This window comes from Engystomops pustulosus, chromosome 4, assembly GCF_040894005.1.
Source record: "Engystomops pustulosus chromosome 4, aEngPut4.maternal, whole genome shotgun sequence".
Lineage (NCBI taxonomy): Eukaryota > Metazoa > Chordata > Amphibia > Anura > Leptodactylidae > Engystomops > Engystomops pustulosus.
In genome coordinates this window covers 38,421,991-38,444,114 of record NC_092414.1, presented here as the reverse complement: position 1 = coordinate 38,444,114, position 22,124 = coordinate 38,421,991, and the positions used below count along the sequence as shown (strand labels likewise).

Genomic DNA, 22,124 nt, shown 5'->3' with positions numbered 1-22,124 from the left:
AGGTTATTGATTCCAAACCAGGTTACCCACTTTGTATGTTTAAAGTGAGGTGCAAATACCCCGATGCGCGTTTTGCATGTCCCCGCTTCCTCAGGGGGCCTGTAATGAGAACAGTATTTAAAAATGTATAGATTTTATATAGCTCCCAAACAATAATTAAAGGGGATATCCGAATCTTTTGAAAATTGTGCCAACGGCTGGAGAGATAAGTTTTAAAAACAGAAAGCTGTACTCCGTTGCTCCTGGTGTCTCATAGTCGCCATTTCTCTGATCCTTGCCCATGTTTGCTTTCAGGGGTATGGTAGTTCCCCTGAGGTGGCTGGCCACACCCACACATCCGTATAACTCAGAGCATGAAACAGCGCCAAAGCCAAACTCAGTGGAGCTCCGGTGCCCCAGTATTGAAAGTTACCTCCCCAGGCCACCTGCACGATTTTCAAAAGAGTCGGACAACCCCTTTAAAATAAATCTTATAATGATTATTCTGATATTTATATTTATAGGATCATATAATTTTACCAAATAACAGTAAGCACTTCAACAACAAATAAGACAATATGATTTATACATCTTCTAGCCAGCATTTAAATATCATACATTTTCTTTAGAAAACATAACACTCAAAATCAGAAATATGCAGAGGATCTAGATAAATACATTCACTTACAAAGTACAGCTGGTGCAGCATTGAACTAAAGTAATAAATCTCACTCCACACCAACTGGACATTGTAAGGTTTAAGTAAATGTTATTAATGTCAATGACAACCCTCCTGAGATGGTTGTAACATTGATATCAGTTCATGTCCTGGAGATTTCACTACAAAGCAGTAGGGTTCATAACAAAGATTCTGGATTAAATAACTTACCTTGCTTCCTGACAGAATCTTCTGTGTAGTCCCAGGGGTTGGACTATTGCTCAGATGCTTTTCAAAAGACAACATGTGACTCAGCTCTTGGTCCTCACCTTTGTGCTCCTGTACAACTACGCCAAGATAGACCTTGATGCCTTTTCTCTGAAATAAAAAAATCTGTTGAAATAATTACTTTTTATTTGATGGGACATTGATCCTGGGACTTACGCTGACTGTCAGTTGTAACAAGTATTCCTCCACTACAGCTAAAACAGCATCTGCTTTATAGGGTTATTGAATTCTCTGGATCATCAAAGTAGGAGTATAGTTTGATGGACCTGCATCTTTCTTCAACATTATCAACTATGATACTATGAAAATATCAATTATTGATAGAAAAAATAATACTCTCTGCTGAAAGACGCAGGGTTTTTTCGCTCATTTCTCGCTCTCCACCTCCATAACTTCTTAATTTTTATGTGTACAGACCTGTGTGAGGGCTTATTTTGTGCGTAACAAGTTTTACTTTCCCGTAATGTTATTTATTTTAACATGCCGTGTACTGCGAAGCTGAAAAAAAATTCCAAATGTGGAAAAAATTTTTTTAAAAACGCACGTGGTCACGTTCTTGTGGGCTCAGTTTTTACGACTTTGACTGTGCGCTCCAATTAACACCTCAGCTTTGTTCTTTCGTTCGGTGCGATCACAGTGATACCAAATTTATATAGGTTTTATTGTGTTTTAATACATTTTCAAAAATTAAATGAATGTGTACAAAAAAAGAAAAAAAAATTTTGCCATCTACTGAGGCTAATAACTTTTTCATACTTTGGTGCAAGGAGCTGTGTGAGGTGTCATTTTTTGCGAAATGAGCCAACGTTTTCATTGCTACCATTTTAAAGTCTGTGCGACATTTTAATAATTTTTTATTCCATTTTTTATGTGATGTAAAAAGGTGTAAAAGTCGCATTTCTGACATTTGGGCGCCATTTCCCGTCTCGGAGGTCACCGCCGGCCGTAACCATTTTTATATTTTAATAGATCGGGCATTTTTGAATGCGGCGATACCTAATATGTCTGTGATTTTAACGGTTTATTTTTTATGTTTTATATCAGTTCTAACGAAAGGGGGGTAACTTGAATTTTTAATATTTTATTAATTTTTTTTATTTTTTTAAACTTTTTTTTTCCACTAATTCTTAGACCATCTAGGGTACATTAACCCTAGATGGTCAGATCGTTCCTACCATATACTGCAATGCTTCTGTATTGCAATATATGGCATTTTTGCAGCTCATTCATTACAATGAGCCACTGGCTAATCTGCAGAAGCCATTAAGCCTCAGGTCAAACGAAGACCCGAGGCTACCATCGTAACTGATGGTGCGGCGAACGGAATAAAGATGCCGGCGCCCACACGCCGCCGTCTTTTAGATGCCGCCGGCGACTTTGCCGGTGGCAATCAAAGGGTTAATAGCTAGGTTGTTAGCGGTGGGGGTTTGCTGCAATATGCAACAACCCCCACCTTTGTATGATGAGGACTTGTCGATATCTTAATGATTACAGGTTTGATATGTTATACTGTTTGTTAATGTTTTAAAGTCATTTTAAGATATTTATGGCTGCTGTTTCTCTTCCTTTTCTGATAATCTTTATTTGCAATGACATTTCTCATTCTATTTTATGTTGAATCTAACTGCTCTTTGTAATATAAAAATATTGAAAATTGTCTATAATTCTACAATTCTGTTGTTCATAGACCAAAGGTCTCTGGAATTTAGGATAGGCTTAAACAATTTTACTAGGGAACCTTAGATACAAAAAAAAATAGCACTCTTGAAAATCCTACAGTATTTGATAACTAATTTTATGGGACGTTTTCATTACCTTAGCTGTAACTTTACAGTAATATTAACATTCCGCTAATAAATATTAGATTCAACATTGTTGGCCTATCTTGATATATTCATGTTCTTAGACTGCTCATATTTTATTGTCATTCACCATGTATACTGTACTGAAGCTATTATCATGACTAAACTTTTATTTAAAGTGGCTTTAACCCTTCATCTGGAAGTTTTGCTAAAAATGTATACAATTATAATTTTGAGTTACACTTGAAATATACTAAATACAATTTCCTGTTTTGTACTACACATTGTTATCTTACTTTGTGCTTACATACAGTAATGTAGACATTTAAAAATATAAACTATTGTATACGATACTTTATATATTTGGTTTATAAAAGGGATTCTAAGTTTAGCCAGAGGAAGGGACATGCTTTGAAGTTGGAGTAATAAACTGATACAAATTACAAAATTATAAATAAATACAAATGAGCTAATCTGCACTAAACGGGAAAATAAATTTTGCCTTATCACATATGATAAATGCCCTTTATAAAGATTGTTTACCATACAATAGATTCAATTCCTTGAGGGACATGTATCCTAGTTTGATTGTCTTCCTTAAATTATTTAATTTTACTTGTCTACCTTGTATTAAAGGGGTTCTTCGGTGACAAAGATAGACTTCACTATAACTTATCTCATTACATTTATCACTTCACTGATTCAGTGTCATTAAATCTTCTGCCGCCTTTTCATGAAATCAAAGTCATCCCTGTGTCCTGCAAGCTCCTGCTACACTCACAGTTTCCATAGAAACGACCTGTCTGGTCGGACATGTGCAGTCATCTCCTTGTTCCCTGCTGTGGGGATGTGGTTCCACGTTCCTGTGTGAAGAAGCTGTGCTGACCAGGGGGATTGTGGGAGATGTAATCTTTTAACAGAGTGGGGGCAGCCATCTTGAAGTGATGCGGCTGTAGCAGTGAGCTGTGAAGTGAAAAGTGAAGGAAAACAAAGAATACAGCCCAGGGTGGTGAGGTAAGGGGGTGTAACTATAACAAATGCAAAAGAACTAGTCAGTTAAAAATCAGTTAAGTCTAATTTAAATAAAAAGTATTTAACACTCATAATTGACAACAGGAAATATCTTTATTTTCAGATCTTTCTTACCTGAAATCTGTTGTAGTAACCACATTTCCTAGCCTTGCTTGAACTACAAAAAATAGGCTTAATAATCCATCAATGGTTATTCAAAATCTGAACACTTCTGAAAAATTTGAAGTTTGAACAAAATCAAAACTATTATTTTTAATTACAAAAATGTTAATGAAGCAAAATTTTAAATGATGGAAAGCCAAATGGTAATATAAGTTAATGGAGATATGTGGTTTATTGGTTTCTTTGTTTCTAAAACAAATATCACAAGATGGAAAAATTTAACAGAAAAATTTAATTTTATGAAGCTTTAACACGTAATAAAAATACATGTAATACAGTACTTCCATATGACAATTGCAACAAAAAAACAAAAATACATGCCAGATGTGCAACTTAAAAATTTAGCACTAGATGGCAGTCCACACCAACAAATATGAAGGAGGAAATAGGAAATGCATTTCTCTGTACTGAAATGTAATTGTTGATGCAGGATTCCGGCCATGACAGATTCTTTTTTCAACATCTTCATTTGTCCATCAGCGTGAGTGCCTTTATTATTGAAATTATTATCCCTACCTTCACTGATTTCAAGAAATGCTCTATCAGAGACAGGATTATCAAGCAAGGAGCAGGATCTTCCATTTCTTTGTCTTACACATAACATGGGATGTGGTCCTGAGTCAGCTGCATTATATCATCCCGGAGGAATCCAAGCATGGCACCTTTGTTGGGAGAATTGCTCAGGATCTTGGACTGGATATAGGTGAGATTAATTCCAGAATGTTACATATTGTCTCTAGAGATGAGAAGGAATATTTCCAAGTAAATTTGCAGAATGGGATCCTGTTTGTTAAAGAGACAATAGACAGAGAAGTGCTGTGTCCAAATACTCCCTTCTGTATTATTCCTCTGCAGGTTATTGTAGATAAGCCGGTGCAGATGTACAGTGTAGATGTAGAGATAGAAGATATCAATGATAACACCCCAGTATTTCCATACAGTATTAATATTCTTGTTATATCAGAAATTAAGCCTGCAGGATCTCGTTTTCCATTAAAAGTAGCTGCAGATCCAGATCTTGGAACCAATTCTATTACAACCTATGAGCTCAGTGCAAGTGATTCTTTTGCATTGGATTTCCAAAAATATATAAATCAGATCAAGTCATTGGAGCTTGTGCTGAAAAAGAATTTAGACCGAGAGAAGCAATCTGTCCACAATCTGACCCTTACAGCTTATGATGGAGGGAAACCAAGGCTGAGTGGTACCACACATATTATTGTTACTGTGGAGGATTTCAATGATAATGCTCCGGTGTTTGATCAGCCATTTTACCAGTGCAGTGTGACTGAAAATGCTGTGGAAGGGACATTGGTATTTAAGCTGAATGCTACTGATCTGGATGAAGGAAAAAATGGAGAAATAATATATGAATTTAGTAATATGGTGTCACAGGAGACTAAAGAAGCATTTACCTTAGACAAATATACAGGAGAAATCAAACTTAAAGGCAAACTAGATTTTGAAACCGTAGATATGTATGAAATTCAGGTTGAAGCCATTGATCATGGAGATGTGCAGTTTGTAGCACATTGTAAAGTTCTAGTGTCTGTTGTAGATGTCAATGACAACCCACCTGAGATGATGGTGACATCACTATCAGTTCCTGTTCCTGAAAATTCTCCTCAGGGAACAACTGTTGCCATCATCAGTGTCCATGATAAAGATTCAGGATCCAATGGGAAAGTCCATTGTTTTATTTCTGAGCCTTCACCCTTTAAAGTAAATCCAGCTTTCAGGAGTGATTTTTCTTTGACTGTAAATGGACCTTTGGATCGAGAGGTAAAGGATATATATGAAGTTACAATAATAGCAAGAGATGAAGGTTCCCCATCTATGTCTACTTCTAAAACTTTGAAGATTGATTTAAGTGATGTCAATGACAATGCTCCTAAATTTATACAGTCAGTAGACACAGTATTCATCAAGGAGAACAATCCACCAGGGACCCATATATATACAGCCTCAGCCTCTGACCCAGATATTGGGCAGAATTCTTTCATCACTTACTCAATTAAAGAGCAAACAATTGATGGGATCCCTATATCATCTTATATCTCCATTAATCCTGAGAATGGGAAGGTCTTTGCTTTAGTATCATTTGACCATGAACAGATTGCACATTTCCAATGTCTTATAAAAGCCACTGATGCCGGTCTACAAGCCCTCAGCTCTAACCTTACTCTGAACATATTCATTGAAGATATTAATGATAATGCTCCTACATTCACCCCACTTCATTCTGCATTAACTATTAAAGCTTCAAAATCAGCAGAACCTGGAGACCTGATAACCAAAGTAAAGGCTGTGGATCTGGATTCTGGGTACAATGCTTGGACATTCTATAAGTTAAAGGAATCTGCAGGAACTGGAAGATCTCCTTTTACCATTGCCCATCAAACTGGAGAAATTACTCTAAAGCGGCCATTTTCAGATTCCGATAATGATGAGTACAGATTGCATGTAGTAGCTCAGGATCATGGAGAACCATTCATGACAGCGGAGACACAGATTGTTGTATCTGTAGTGGAATCTGGAGAAGAATTAAAGTTTGATAATCAAGAGGCCAAGGTGACTGGAGAGGAGTTTTCTGACAAAAATATTTACCTGGTTGTAGCCATATGTGTCATTTCTAGTATTTTTCTTATAACCCTAATTGTGTTCACTGTCTTACGATGGCAAAAATACAGAGATGAGGTCAATGAACTGAAAGAAAACTACAAGATCTGCTCCAACACTGGAGGGAGCTGGATGTATTCCCAACACACTCAGTATAGAATAAGCTCCAATTCATTGCGACCAAAAAGTGACTTAATTGTCTTCACTCCAAATACTTCTCAGACACCCGGGAATGAGGAGCAGATCCATCCACAAGGGGCCATATTAAATTCCTCTTATAGGGTAAGTCAAATTAAATATAGTATTTTATCCTACTTTATAAGATTTCCTAAATTTATTGGAACTAAAAAAATATATTCCAGACAGGCAAATCAAATAATATTTAATAGGTTATATTGTTTCCCTTGAATACAAAGTTTGAATATGCTTGTATATGTAGCATTCTTCCAGTTTCAGATACTAAATGAAACTGGTGGTAATTAGCATATTTTAAGAAGTCTTTTTTTAATCTTTATACAGTTTACTGAAGTAAGAGGGAAAGGCCCTATTGCAAGTGTACTTTGTTCAAATCATATCTACCCGAATGGTAGATTTTCTTTAATTCTTGATGATTTAAGATTTCTATCTACTTTTAGTTCCAGTAGATAAATATGTTTAGATTAATATTTTTTTAGAGATTTACATACCTTTTGTTAGCAGCAGACTCTGGATTCATCAAAAAAATAAAGTTTCCATCAACGATTTATTTTTTTTAAAAATATGTTTGGATGATAGGGTTGGTACTAGACATTTGGTGCTCTATGCAGAGAAAAATATTGGGCAACCACTGTAAAATCACAGTGAAAACATGTTGGAATCATGGATTATTCTCGTCTTTCATCTGCTGGAACAAAAAAATAAATCGGTAGAAATTATAAGAAGGAAATCTTATAAAGACCAATTGCTGTCAGATCTATTTTTTGGGGATCCCAGAAGTAAAAATAGCCCACATAAAAATATACATATCTGCAGCAAAGATAAAGCACAAATAAGTATAATCCTTGAAAGGAATAGTCTGCATATATGAATATATGCTAGCTAATGAATGTACCTATAAATATGGTGCCCATCATTTTTTTAAAATAATATTCCAAAATAAACACATGAAGCACCCAAAATAATGAATAATATTCGATGCTCCTACTAAATTATTAAACATGTTATCCTAAATTATATACATCAATCACTATTAAAATAATATTTTATATGATGCCATCCCTAGTTTATGTACAGCACTCCCATTTATTACATACATTAGATACCCAAATCATTTATATGAAATTTCATGAATTTATGCACAGTACCCAGAAAAACGAGAAATACCACCACAACCCCTAATGAATTATGCAGCACCCCTTAAATTTATTTATAGATAGTAAAGCAAACACATGGGCCAGCACTCCTTTTATAGATTGAATCTAGTATCTTTGTTACAGATTGTGTCAAGAGACTTTCTTAGTTATTATTATGAAAGTCTCTTGGCACAATATATAACAAAGATGCTGGGATTCAATCTTTGAAACGAGGGCTGGGCCTAGCTCAGGACCCCCAAAATTGATTAAGCCCAGAATATGTTCCAACAGTTTAATCCTCGGGATGTGCCCACACACCTCTTATACAAGATGCAGGCTGTTAGATGAGGCCTGCATCCACTCTGACGCCGGAAGGATCCAGGACTGTGCTCCCCCCACTAACAATGTTGTTTAGCAGGAAAGTTACGCTAGCAAATCCATCATCTAAGCCCAGTTAGGACTTCCTACTGGACACAGATAAATAGGTTTCCAAAGAGTTGTACTGAACATAGGACCTGTTCCAGATTTCTGCAGTCTTTGGACAATAGAGTTATTATAAACCTTCACTTCTGTTATCTTCCCTGCTCTACTCTACATCTGGCATCAATTAGAATTTTAAAATCCATTTTTCTTTAGGTGATGGTGATTTTTGTAATAAATATGACATAAATACAGTTTTGTGTAATTTTTGAAAATAAGAAGGGAACATACATCATATGTAAAAATAGCCCACAGAAAAATAGAGTTTTGTGGCTGCAAACTTTGTAATTTAGTTCTTACACTGATAGAAATTTGGATTCTTTATTTGTTCAATAAATAAGACAAATTGTTTTGGTTTAGACCTATCTAGGTTCAAGTTAGTTATATACGACATGCGTCCAACAAGGAGGAGATATTGTTTGGCATGAGGACACTCTACAATTAACTTTACTATTAGACAAATAATGAACTCAGCATCTGGACTGGTGTAAACTATATTGGACCTAAAGAATGGAATGGTGCGTTCCTGAAACTCATAGTCCACCAAATAAAACTACCGAGTCAACTCTGCAGAACTACTCAATATGGTAGCATGTTAATATCCGAGTTGTTTTTTCCACACATTTATATATTCTCGACCATTAGGGTATTTTTTATATTGTTACCATGCTTAAAGTGCAAAAGGTCTCAATTTCTGTGAGATAACTCTAACATCACCAAAAGAGATGGTCCCAAATTGTAAGCTTAGCAAGGATGAGGTGGAAGAAGAAGTTAACAGACTATTTAATATAGAAATGGTATCATCAGAACCTTATGATTTTTTAACATACCAATGTTCTGTTAAATTTTACCTTGTATCTCTGACAGATTACTAAACTTGGGGTTATTTAGCTAACAAAATAAGAAATCTTAAGGGTGACCTCATTACAAATTACAAATAACTTAAAAGGGTGGTAAACAGATCTTTCAAAGATGTTTTTGTGCTAAGGCCTGTGGCAAATACAAGCGACATCCTCTATGCCAACAGAAAAGGCAGGTCTACCATTGTCATAGACAGAGATTCTTTACTGTCAGAGCAGTGAGACTGTGGACCTCTCTTTTCCTCAGGAGTTGTAATGGCTGATACTTTTTCAAGAGGGGCCAGGATGCCTTTCTTGTTATGGATAAAGCATATTTTGTAAATTCTGTCTGCTGTATTGGGGTTGGGAAGAAAGTTTTCCATAATTTCGGCTAATTTGCATCATCTTTGTAGGGTTTTTTTTGCCTTCCAATGGATAAACACTACATCATTTATGGATTGGACTTTATGCACCTGCTTCTTTTTTAACTTTATCTTCTATGAAACCTTATAAAAGAAATGGCACAAAATGCAAATGCAGGTTATGGAGCAGCATTTGGGCCTTCCCACCTCCTTCCCTGAGAGATATTGTTATAGATATTTAGATATCTTTAGAAATGTTTTGCCTGTGTGAATGGCTTATGAGAGTTTTTTCTGAGTATTTGTACAATAGACAAAGGTTTCGGTTGTGTCATTGATACTATAAAGAATGCTGTATGTCTGTAGAAAGTCTGTAGAATGTCACTTAATTGTCAGCCATATGGCAAATAGGGTTCAATGCTGGTACAAATCCACCCACCCTTACTGCTTTCTGGATTTAGTTAAGAACTGAATATGTTCTGTGACATGATAACGAAACACTGGAACTACTGTTATTCACAAAACAATCATGAAATATTGTATTATCTTAAAATTCTAAAATCTTGTGATCTGAATGTCTGAATATGCCCAGATAGAGGTAAAAATAAGAGGACACACACATTTATATGAAATTGTGCATTTTGGAATAAATTACAAGCCATTTGTATCTAGATCACATCTGGGAGGATGTAGATATAATTATTTCATACTATAACTAATCATACATAAAAGTATTCTGTTATGTCTAAAACAAACAATACTGTCTGACATTAGAGGAAACATTACTTTGAAATATTTTATGTAAAGCCGGAAAGATTATTGCACGGTTGCAGCCATATTTTGAATATTTTAGATTACTTTGCTCATCATATGATCAACAGGATTTATAATGCAACTGATAATAGTTTAAAAGCAATTTCCAGAGTTCATTTCCTGCTTCTGTCTTTGGTTCACTTTAGTAAAAGGTTGAACTCTATTCAAAACACACACTTGTGAAGTTTCTCTAAGCTTAATTATGCTTTCTAATAAAAAAAATAGATTTGGTTTACAGGAAAATGGCAGATGCAATGAAAACATCTAGAAAATATTCAAAAAGATTATAAAAAATAAAATTGGACTTCTACTACATTTGTTATGGAATATAAAATATAGTTAAAGGAGTTTGTGTAGGGATGGTTTTCAAACTTCAAACTGTTTCTATCTCTCTACCCATCTATTATTAAATTCACACTCAAATACTATTGCAATATTGGGTAACATTTTTACTTAGCTTTATCAATTAAAACTTTAACATTTGGAGTTGTTCTTTCTGAGGTTTCCAATATTTAAAAAGTATGTAAATTAAATTTGTAAAAATTTGTATAAAACATTATATGATATTTTAAAGAATCTGGTAAAGAGCCTCTCTGAATGAAATAATAAAGTATATAGTATAAGGAAACATCCTTAGACCCTACCCTAACATATTACTATATTACTAACATAAAGAAGAAACAAATATATAATGTATTCACATTACTCAAGCCACTAACTTAACCAATAGTGTAAGTGGTCATATGACTTCTGTGGTCAAAAACTCTAAGAAAAATGTATTGATCTTTTTCTTAAAACTTTCAAAATGCATGACAAATGATAATAATTATTACATAAATTAAGAAAAATAATTTCAAAATAATTTAGCTTTTTCCACAAATTATCTAACATTTTGGTACCTTATAAATTGCATTAAATGCATTATAATTCTTTATTAATAAATATTAAAACTACTCTGTAGTATTTGATGTTTGTATTTTTTGCACATAGAAGACAGCCAATAAATGATTCATTTATTGCAAAGAATAACAATACCTAATACAAAGTTTTAAAAGGAGATAACAAAATGTAATGTAATAAAATGTTATTTCAAATCATTAAATTGTAAATAATAAAATGTAAAAAATATACCTGATGTGCAACCTAGAAATTAAGCACTAGATGGCAGTCCCCACCAACTAATAGAAGAAAGGAAATAGGAAATGCATTTCCTCGTCCTGAAATGTAATTCTTGCTGCAGGATTCCGGCCATGACAGAATTTTTTTTTTGAATGCTTTATAATTCCTTGAATGCAAGTTCCTTCTTTCCTTGGGACAACCTTCATCTTTTCCTATACATCTTAAGAAATGCTCCATCAGAGACAGGATTATCAAGCGCAGAACAAGCTCCTTCATTTCTTTTTGTTACACATAACATGGGATGTGGTCCTGAGTCAGCTGCATTATATCATCCCGGAGGAATCCAAGCATGGCACCTTTGTTGGGAGAATTGCTCAGGATCTTGGATTGGATATAGGTGAGATTAATTCCAGAATGTTACATATTGTCTCTAGAGATGAGAAGGAATATTTCCAGGTCAATCTGCAGAATGGGATCCTGTTTGTTAAGGAGACAATAGACAGAGAAGTGCTGTGTCCAAATACTCCCTTCTGTATTATTCCTCTGCAGGTTATTGTAAATAAGCCGGTACAGATGTATCGTGTAGATGTAGAAATAGAAGATATAAATGATAATAGTCCAGTATTCTCATCCAGTGTAAATAATCTTCTCATATCAGAGATGAAACCTGCAGGATCTCGGTTTCCATTGATGGTAGCTCCAGATCCAGATCTTGGGACTAATTCTGTGACAAGCTATGAGCTCAGTGCAAGTGATTTTTTTACATTAGATTTCCAAAAATATATAAATCAAATCAAGTCATTGGAGCTTGTGCTGAAAAAGAATTTAGACAGAGAGAAGCAATCTGTTCACAATCTGACCCTTACAGCTTATGATGGAGGGAAACCAAGGCTGAGTGGTACCACACATATTATTGTTACTGTGGAGGATTTCAATGATAATGCTCCGGTGTTTGATCAGCCATTTTACCAGTGCAGTGTGACTGAAAATGCTGTGGAAGGAACTCTAGTGTTTAAGCTGAATGCTACTGATCTGGATGAAGGAAGAAATGGAGAAATAATATATGAATTTAGTAAAATCGTATCACAGGAGACTAAAGAAGCATTTACCTTAGACAAATATATAGGAGAAATTAGAGTTAAAGGCAAACTAGATTTTGAAACTGTAGATATGTATGAAATTCAGGTTGAAGCCATTGATCATGGAGATTTACAGCTTGTCGGACATTGTAAGGTTCTAGTGTCTGTTGTAGATGTCAATGACAACCCTCCTGAGATGATGGTGACATCACTTTCAGTTCCTGTTCCCGAAAATTCTCCTCAGGGGACAACAGTTGCCATCATCAGTGTCCATGATAAAGATTCAGGATCCAATGGGAAAGTCCATTGCTACATTTCTGACACTTCACCATTTCTAGTTAGTCCAGCTTTCATGAGTGATTTTTCTTTGACTATAAATAGACCTTTGGATAGAGAGCTGAAAGATGAATATGAAGTTACAATTGTAGCAAGAGATGATGGTTTCCCATCTCTGTCTACTTCCAAAACTCTGAAGATTGATATAAGTGACGTCAATGACAATGCTCCTAAGTTTATCCAGTCGACAGACACAGTATTCATCAAGGAGAACAACCCACCAGGGACCCATATCTATACAGCATTAGCGTTTGACCCAGATATTGGGCAGAATTCTTTTATCACTTACTCAATTATGGATCAAAAAATTAATGGGATCCCTATATCTTCTTATATTTCCATTAATCCTGAGAACGGGAAGGTCTTTGCTTTAGTATCATTTGACCATGAACAGATTGCACATTTCCAATGTCTTATAAAAGCCACTGATGCCGGTCTACAAGCCCTCAGCTCTAACATCACTCTGAACATATTCATTGAAGATATTAATGATAATGCTCCTACATTCACCCCACTTCATTCTTCAATAACTATTAAAACTTCAAAGTCAGCAGAACCTGGACACCTGATAACCAAAGTAAAGGCTGTGGATCTGGATTCTGGGTACAATGCTTGGACGTTTTATAAGTTGAAGGATCTTGGAGGATCTGGAAGATCTCCATTTACCATTGCACATCAAACTGGAGAAATTACTCTGAAGCGGCCATTTATAGATTCAGATAGTGATGAGTACAGATTGCATGTAGTAGCTCAGGATCATGGAGAACCATTCATGACAGCAGAGGCACAGATTGTTGTATCTGTAGTGGAATCTGGAGAAGAATTAAAGTTTGATAACCAAGAGACCAAGGTGACTGGCGTAGACTTTCCTGATGAAAATATTTACTTGGTTGTTGCAATCTGCGTCATATCAACTATTTTTCTTATTACTCTAATTGTCTTTGCTGCTTTAAGATGGCAAAAATATAGAGATGAGGTCAATGAACTGAAAGAAAATTACAAGATCTGCTCCAACACTGGAGGGAGCTGGATGTATTCCCAACACACTCAGTATAGAATAAGCTCCAATTCATTGCGACCAAAAAGTGACTTAATTGTCTTCACTCCAAATACTTCTCAGACACCCGGGAATGAGGAGCAGATCCATCCACAAGGAGCCATGTTAAATTCTTCTTACATGGTAAGATACATTAATTTTATATTTATTTAATAGTTCTGGAGATAAGCTCCAAATACCATGTCAACCTCTTGATCCAGTGATTATCTTATGCAGCAGATAGAATGGAGTTCCAAAAATTCCAAAAAGGATAATGATTTCAGATGCGGAGGGGTGTTTAATTAATGGATGAATATGAAATACCATATCTTATGTTACAGTAGATGAAAATCAATCCATTGTCTAGTGTTGGACCTGCAGCGGACTGGCTTTACGTTTTCTAGAGAATTTTATACCTATACTGTGATATATGAATACATGAAGATTTACCAGAAATGACTATCCTGCACAGATAAATGGCTTTGAGTAAGCAAGACTAGAAGATCCACACACTGGCGCAACTACACTTTAGAAGTGTCTTTATTTGGAATGAACTACGCGTTTCGGCGCTGGACCAGCGCCTTCATCAGGTTCAGAAGACAAGATAAAAATGTTATCATTTCTAATAAAGACACTTCTAAAGTGTAGTTGCGCCATTGTGTGGATCTTCTAGTCTTGCTTACTCAAAGCCATTCCAAACCGCGGGATTCTTCCTCTTGACGACTGATCCTCGTGTCTCCTCGTATCCACCGGCAGCACTCCACATATCGGACTACATGCTAGGTTACAAGATAGCCGCAAGGTGAGCGGTTCTAATTTTATCTACTATCTTAGTTTTAACCAAACCTACACTTGAGTCGTGCGCCCTGGTGTTCTCACTTCTATTTCTGATTCTTAGAATCGGTCCAGACTCTTTCCTGCACAGATAAATACATCCTGAAGAAATATACCACACATAAATATATATCAGCAATAAATATATTGCACATCATAAACAGACATCACACTTACTGTTTAAATTAGGTTGTAACTATTTCTTTCTCTCTCTATGCTGGGCTGTTACATCCAGGTCTTATTCTCAATTACAATACTTCTCTATCAAATATAGAAAGTCATAATAACATCTCCCAGAGGATTCCACTGCATATGCATATATATAATATAATGCACTCTGACCCATGAATATATTAAAGTATATACTACAGGCTATGCCAAGAAATTCCTATCCACTGAATAAATATGTATTTTATCCACTGAATTAATTATATTTACACTGCATCCTCTATGCCTAGAGAGGAAGCAGCTCTACCATTGTCATAGACACTGTAACAACAGTGAGATTGTGGACCCTTTCTACAAAAAGATATGGCAATGGCTAATACTAACTATTCAAAATGGGCCTTGATTCTTTTCTTGAGAACAAAAATATCAAACATTAAGGGAACAAATCATTTTGTAAAGTTGATCTTGCACCAGAGTGTAGTTATGACTGCTGCTTTAGTCGGGAAGGAGTTTAGGCCAATTGTCATCAGCTGTGAAGGTTTTTTGTACAGGAACTATAGAACAGGTAAATTTAACACTTGGTATCTTGGTATTGGTAACTTTAATGTTAAAAATTCAATCTTTAGTCATAGCAGTTAAAACACGTGGCTGTAAATGACCATAAATGACCAACATGTTTCAGATACTATGTAATATATAGATTGTACGTGATGGGCATGTGTCTTTTTCCAGCCTTATCTACTATGTAAAAAACAGGAATGCAGGCTATTATGAAGAATAGGGCTTGCCTCCTCCTGATCTTTTGATTTTTGCTCTGTGTGAATGGCTAATGAGTGCTTTATATGTGTATTTATACAATAGATGAAAGGCTCTGTAGTGTCCTTGATTATGTAAAGAATAATGTATGTCCATAAAGGGCTAAAAGTCTGTAAATGGACCTATTTATAGAAAAATGGTTCAATGCTGATAACATTCTGGCAACCCTTAAATTAGTTCGGATTTAGTTAAGGGCTTAAGAAGTTTGGAGCAGCACAGTATGTAGAAGCAGGTGAAGGCCATCTAACGGTTTGACTAAACCAGCTGAAGACGTAAAATTATTTCAGTGTTCAGACAGTAACATTTTGCCTTAACAGTCAGGGTACTTTCAAGCATAAAAATGCCTTTATTGATAAGGTGAAACATTGATGTGTGAGAAGTGGAATAAAATATACTGTTCAAGGAGAGATTCTTCATCATATTTTAATTTTGTATATTGTGACACGCTAACTAAACAATGGAACTACAGTATATTTTTATATATATTTTGAAATAAATTAGAAACCATTTAAATTCAGAGTTGATCACATATCTAGGAGAATGTAGTTATAATTTCATACTATAACTAATCATACATAAAAATATTCTGCTATGTCCAAAGCAAACCCATATTTTCTGTCATTAAAGGAAACATGTAAAAGTATTAAAGTATTTACTGCCGGAGAGAGCATTGTTCCAGCCATATTTTGAATATTTTACATGAATGGGCTGTACAAGGATCTCTCCAAAGATCTTTTTATACCTAGGCCTGTGACCAGGACAAGGGGGCATCCTCTACGCCTAGAGTAGAGGCGATTCTACCATCACCATAGACAAAGGTTCTTTACTGTAAGAGCAGTGAGACTATGGAACTCTCTGCCGCAGGAGGTTGTTATGGCGGACTCTATGTACATGTTCAAGAGAGGCCTGGATGCCTTTCTGGAGAGAAAAAATATCACAGTTATGGGGGAAAAACATTTATTTAATTCTTCAAGGCAGGACTACATGGACTACATTTTCAACCACTGTTACTATGTACATATCTATTATTAAATTCATATTCAACTATTGCAATAGTGGGTGAAAGATATATTACCATTCAATTTTTACTTAGCTTTATCAATTAAACCTTTAACATTTTGATTAACATTGTACATTTAACATTTGTATTTTTTTAGATAATGACTAGAGATGAGCGAGTATACTCGTCCGAGTATACTGCTCGGTCGAGTATTAGCATACTCGGACCGGCTCATTACTCGGACGAGTATTTCCCCTGCTCGCGATCGAGCATTAAATTAAGTGAAGAACAGTGTTTTTATTGTTTAATAAAATATTACAGATGTTTCCTGATGTTTTGCTTGTAAGAACACATTGAAATAACACTATTCTTCACTTTCCAGTTGTGGGTGCGTGTCTCCCGCTAAGTTCGGAGATGTTCGGAACATCTGGAATGTGAAGAATATTGTTCTTTCAATGTGTTCTGCACTTAAATGGTCCTGTATTCACTGTTTTTAATGTTTTAATTCTATTCTTCACTTTGCAGATGTGCGCGCATGTCTTCCGATAGGTTCGGAGATACGCGCACACATCCGCAAAGTGAAGAATAGAATGAAAACATTAAAAACAGTGAATACAGGACTTCCAGTCCTCTTCATCTTGAACCCGGTGCGGTCTGTCACTAGTCTTGATATACCGAAATCACCTAGAAATTAAATGTATAATTAGCAGCACGGAGCGGCGGCACAAGTTGTCTAGCAATTGGCTGCTAATTATGCACCCACGCGTCATCTCCCTCATGTCATGCGAGAGCTGTGAATTCATGTCTTTCACGTGACCTCTTCTAGCATGGAAGAGGGAGGTGGGGAGGGGTGCACGAGACATCTTGCATTAATTTCTTTTCTAGGTGATATAGATGTCAGGACTATCTATGGACAACATCGAAATCAAGTTAAAGAGGAGTGGAGTGGAGTTGTTGAGTTTTTATTGAAAAACCTTTGGGTGTTTGAGAAAAAAAAAGAGGTTTTAACATTAATCCAGCCCCTGATTTAACGATGACCCCTGTGGTTAATAAATGGCCTCCCAAGAGAGAGTACAGAGACATTCAGCATTCTGTGAGTTGCTTAACTGTCTAAAGGAAAGTATCAGTCATAAAGTCACTAAATTATTTTAATTAAAAAGTACTCATCTTTTACTTAAAACTTTCAATAAACATAACAATAGTATAAATGAGGGAAAATTGTCTAACTGTATACAAATGTATAAGGAACAACAAAAGCAGGAATTTAAAAATTATTGAACTTTTTCGACAAATTACCAAATAGTATTATACCTACTAAAATGCAGAAAATTGAGAACTAAGAACACTTACAATTTCTGTGTTAAACTTTGTATAACATTAGAAGTTGAATAAATATATCCTATAAATGATAATTAAAGTTTAAAAAGGTTATTACAAAAAAGTTAATTAATATAATGTTATTTTTTCAAATTGTTAATGATGAAATGTATTAAAACGAACCTGATATGCAACCTAGAAATCTATCACTAGATGGCAGCCCCCACCAACTAATCGCAGCAAGGAAATAGGAAATGCATTTCCTCATCCTCACATGAAATTCTTGCTGCAGGATTCCGGCCATGACAGATTTTTTTTTCTTCAATTGCCTCTTTATTCCATAAATGCAAGTGACTTCTTTCATTGGGAGAACCTTCACCTTTTCCTATACTCATCTTAAGAAATGCTCCATCATAGACAGGATTACCAAGCAAGGAGCAGAATCTTCCATTTCTTTGTGTTACACATAACATGGGATGTGGTCCTGAGTCAGCTGCATTATATCATCCCGGAGGAATCCAAGCATGGCACCTTTGTTGGGAGAATTGCTCAGGATCTTGGACTGGATATAGGTGAGATTAATTCCAGAATGTTACATATTGTCTCTAGAGATGAGAAGGAATATTTCCAAGTGAATCTGCAGAATGGGATCCTGTTTGTTAAGGAGACAATAGACAGAGAAGTGCTGTGTCCAAATACTCCCTTCTGTATTATTCCTCTGCAGGTTATTGTAGATAACCCTGTACAGATGTACAGTGTAGATGTAGAAATAGAAGATATAAATGATAATCATCCAGTATTCTCCTCCCGTGTAAATAATCTTCTCATATCAGAGATGAAACCTGCAGGTTCTCGTTTTCCATTGATGGTAGCTGCAGATCCAGATCTTGGAACCAATTCTATCACAAACTATGAGCTCAGTGGCAGTGATTTTTTTACATTAGATTTCCAAAAATATATAAATCAGATCAAGTCATTGGAGCTTGTGCTGAAAAAGAACTTAGACAGAGAGAAGCAATCTGTCCACAATCTGACCCTTACAGCTTATGATGGAGGGAAACCAAGGCTGAGTGGTACCACACATATTATTGTAACTGTGGAGGATTTCAATGATAATGCTCCGGTGTTTGATCAGCCATTTTACCAGTGCAGTGTGACTGAAAATGCTGTGGAAGGAACATTAGTGTTTAAGCTGAATGCTACTGATCTGGATGAAGGGAGAAATGGAGAAATAATATATGAATTTAGTAATATGGTGTCACAGGTGACAAAAGCAGCATTTACCTTAGACAAATATACAGGGGAAATAAGAGTAAAAGGCAAATTGAATTTTGAAACTGTAGATATGTATGAAATTCAGGTTGAAGCCATTGATCACGGAGAATTTCATCTTGTTGGACATTGTAAGGTTTTAGTGTCTGTTGTAGATGTCAATGACAACCCTCCTGAGATGATGGTGACATCACTATCAGTTCCCGTTCCAGAAAATTCTCCTCAGGGGACAACAGTCGCCATCATCAGTGTCCATGATAAAGATTCAGGATCCAATGGAAAAGTCCATTGCTTTATTTCTGAACCTTCACCTTTTAAAATAAATCCAGCTTTTAGAAGTGATTTTTCTCTGACTGTAAATGGACCCTTGGACCGAGAGGTGAAGGATAAATATGAAGTTATAATTGTAGCAAGAGATGAAGGTTCCCCATCCCTATCTTCAACAAAAACTTTGAATATTGATATAAGTGACGTCAATGACAATGCTCCTAGATTCATCCATTTAGTAGACACAGTATTTATCAAAGAGAACAATCCACCAGGGACCCATATATATACAGCCTCTGCCTCTGACCCAGATATTGGGCAGAATTCTTTTATCACTTACTCAATTAAGGAGCGAACAATTAATGGGATCCCTATATCTTCTTATATCTCCATTAATCCTGAGAACGGGAAGGTCTTTGCTTTAGTTTCATTTGACCATGAACAGATTGCACATTTCCAATGTCTTATAAAAGCCACTGATGCCGGTCTACAAGCCCTCAGCTCTAACCTTACTCTGAACATATTCATTGAAGATATAAATGATAATGCTCCTACATTCACCCCACTTCATTCTGCATTACTTATTAAAGCTTCAAAATCAGCAGAACCTGGACACCTGATAACCAAAGTAAAGGCCGTGGATCTGGATTCTGGGTACAATGCTTGGACCTTCTATAAGTTAAAGGAATCTGCAGGATCTGGAAGATCTCCATTTACCATTGCCCATCAAACTGGAGAAATTACTCTAAAGCGACCATTTTCAGATTCAGATAGTGATGAGTACAGATTGCATGTAGTAGCTCAGGATCATGGAGAACCATTCATGACAGCAGAGACACAGATTGTTGTATCTGTGGTGGAATCGGGAGAAGAATTAAAATTTGATAACCAAGAAACCAAGGTGACTGGCATAGATTTTCCTGATGAAAATATTTACTTGGTTGTTGCCATATGTGTCATATCTACAATTTTTCTCATTACTTTAATTGTCTTTGCTGTTTTACGATGGCAAAAATACAGAGATGAGGTAAATGAACTGAAAGAAAACTACAAGATCTGCTCCAACACTGGAGGGAGCTGGATGTATTCCCAACACACTCAGTATAGAATAAGCTCCAATTCAGTCCGACCAAAAAGTGACTTAATTGTGTTTACTCCAAACACCACTCAGACACCAGGGAATGATGAGGAAATTCATCCACAAGGGGCCATTTTAAACTCCTACAAGGTAAGATAAAACTTTTTTTTAAATTTCCTATCAGGATATATACAGGATAGGTTCCATAGGTTTGTTCTTACATTGAATTTGTAAGTAACTGTATACTGTATACTTTATAATTGTAGTTCCAGACAAACTTTTTTTGTCCCAGTGACCATTGGAGTTTTTTGCTGTAATTTGACCAAGGATTATCAATAAAGCTTTATTACAGATACTTGATCCTTTCAGTTTTGGACTATATTAAAGCATTAAGAGAGCTTCACAAAATGTCATAGTGGGCAGAAGGGTTCGGTCTTTAACTAGCAGTCGTATGTAAGTCGGATGTCCTTAAGTAGGGACTGCCTTTATCTACTAATTATTTTAGTGCAAAATAATCACCAAATCACTTCCCAATCAAAATTAAATAGATAAAATAAGTTAAGCGTACTTTATATTGTATTAACTTATCAACTTATACATATAAAAAAATTATGGTATGTTAAGACAAATGACACTAGGCTCCCACTTTTTGCTTTTCTTTAGATCTGGTAATGTTCCTCTCTATAGTAAAGCTTCTGTCAAGGTATAAATATCCATGGAAAGTTGAGATTTTGATTTGAAACTTCAATCACTTTTACAAGATTGTGCAACAAAAGTTCCAGTGTATGTTTTGTAGTTTAAACCTGGATGCTCTGGGTCCAAAGCATCTTGGTAGCCTACATCTTAGCATTTTAATGGCATGGGCTCCATGTATTCTCCATTATGTCATACACAGCACTCAATCAATCATTGGCTGGACTACTTCTCTATTGGCCAGGTGATCACTTAATAAAACACATGATCACTGGGTTTCCAGTACTGAGAGCCTCCTGCTCAGTTTTTCTTAACCTAGTGAAGCCAAAACTGTAACAACTGTAACAATCGGAAATGGATTGGCACTCAATATCATTCATGCTTCAGTGACCTCTCAAGGGGAGTGAGTGTATTGATCCATCATAAAATTGATTTTAAGGCACTGAAATCCAAAATGGATGAGTTTTGCCGGTTTGTCTTTATTGATGGCATCTTAGAAGGTTTAAGGTGTGTATTGGCCTTTGTATACATCCCTCCACCATATTCACCAGATGTCATAAGGCACTTATTTTCTTTTTTTGGAAAACTGCCCTAATTGTCCTGTATTGTCTTGTGGTGATTATAATTGCATAATGGACCCAGAACTTGACAGAATCTCAAAGGATCCCACTAGAAAAATAGAAGGAGGATCACCACTAAAAAAAATCTGTGATGAAGCTGGTCTGGGACTCATTGAAATCACATATC

General features: G+C 35.7%; 1 protein-coding gene and 1 long non-coding RNA gene across 6 annotated transcripts in view; one reads left to right on the top strand and one right to left on the bottom strand.

The window, feature by feature from the left end:
* LOC140126356 (protocadherin alpha-C2-like) overlaps nt 1-22,124 on the top strand; it is a 217,662-nt gene that overhangs the window by 7,732 nt on the left and 187,806 nt on the right. The window contains exon 1 of one of the 3 annotated variants that reach the window (XM_072145737.1): nt 4,335-6,822. The exons of 1 other annotated variant lie outside the window; for it this stretch is intronic. In XM_072145737.1, coding sequence (XP_072001838.1) covers nt 4,456-6,822 — 2,367 coding nt within the window. In that variant the 5' untranslated portion in view covers nt 4,335-4,455. Of the gene's footprint in view, nt 1-4,334; nt 6,823-18,345; nt 20,835-22,124 lie in introns of those variants that run through there. One more of the 3 variants, XM_072145738.1, reaches the window with a different exon arrangement.
* Nucleotides 4,953-22,124, bottom strand: part of LOC140126358 (uncharacterized) — a 69,133-nt gene continuing 51,961 nt past the window's right edge. For 2 of the 3 annotated variants that reach the window (XR_011854819.1, XR_011854821.1), the window contains exons 5-6: nt 7,227-7,420; nt 4,953-5,689 (exon numbers count right to left, since the gene is read on the bottom strand). This is a non-coding gene — a long non-coding RNA (uncharacterized lncRNA). The remainder of the gene's footprint in view (nt 5,690-7,226; nt 7,421-22,124) is intronic. The other variant, XR_011854820.1, reaches the window with a different exon arrangement.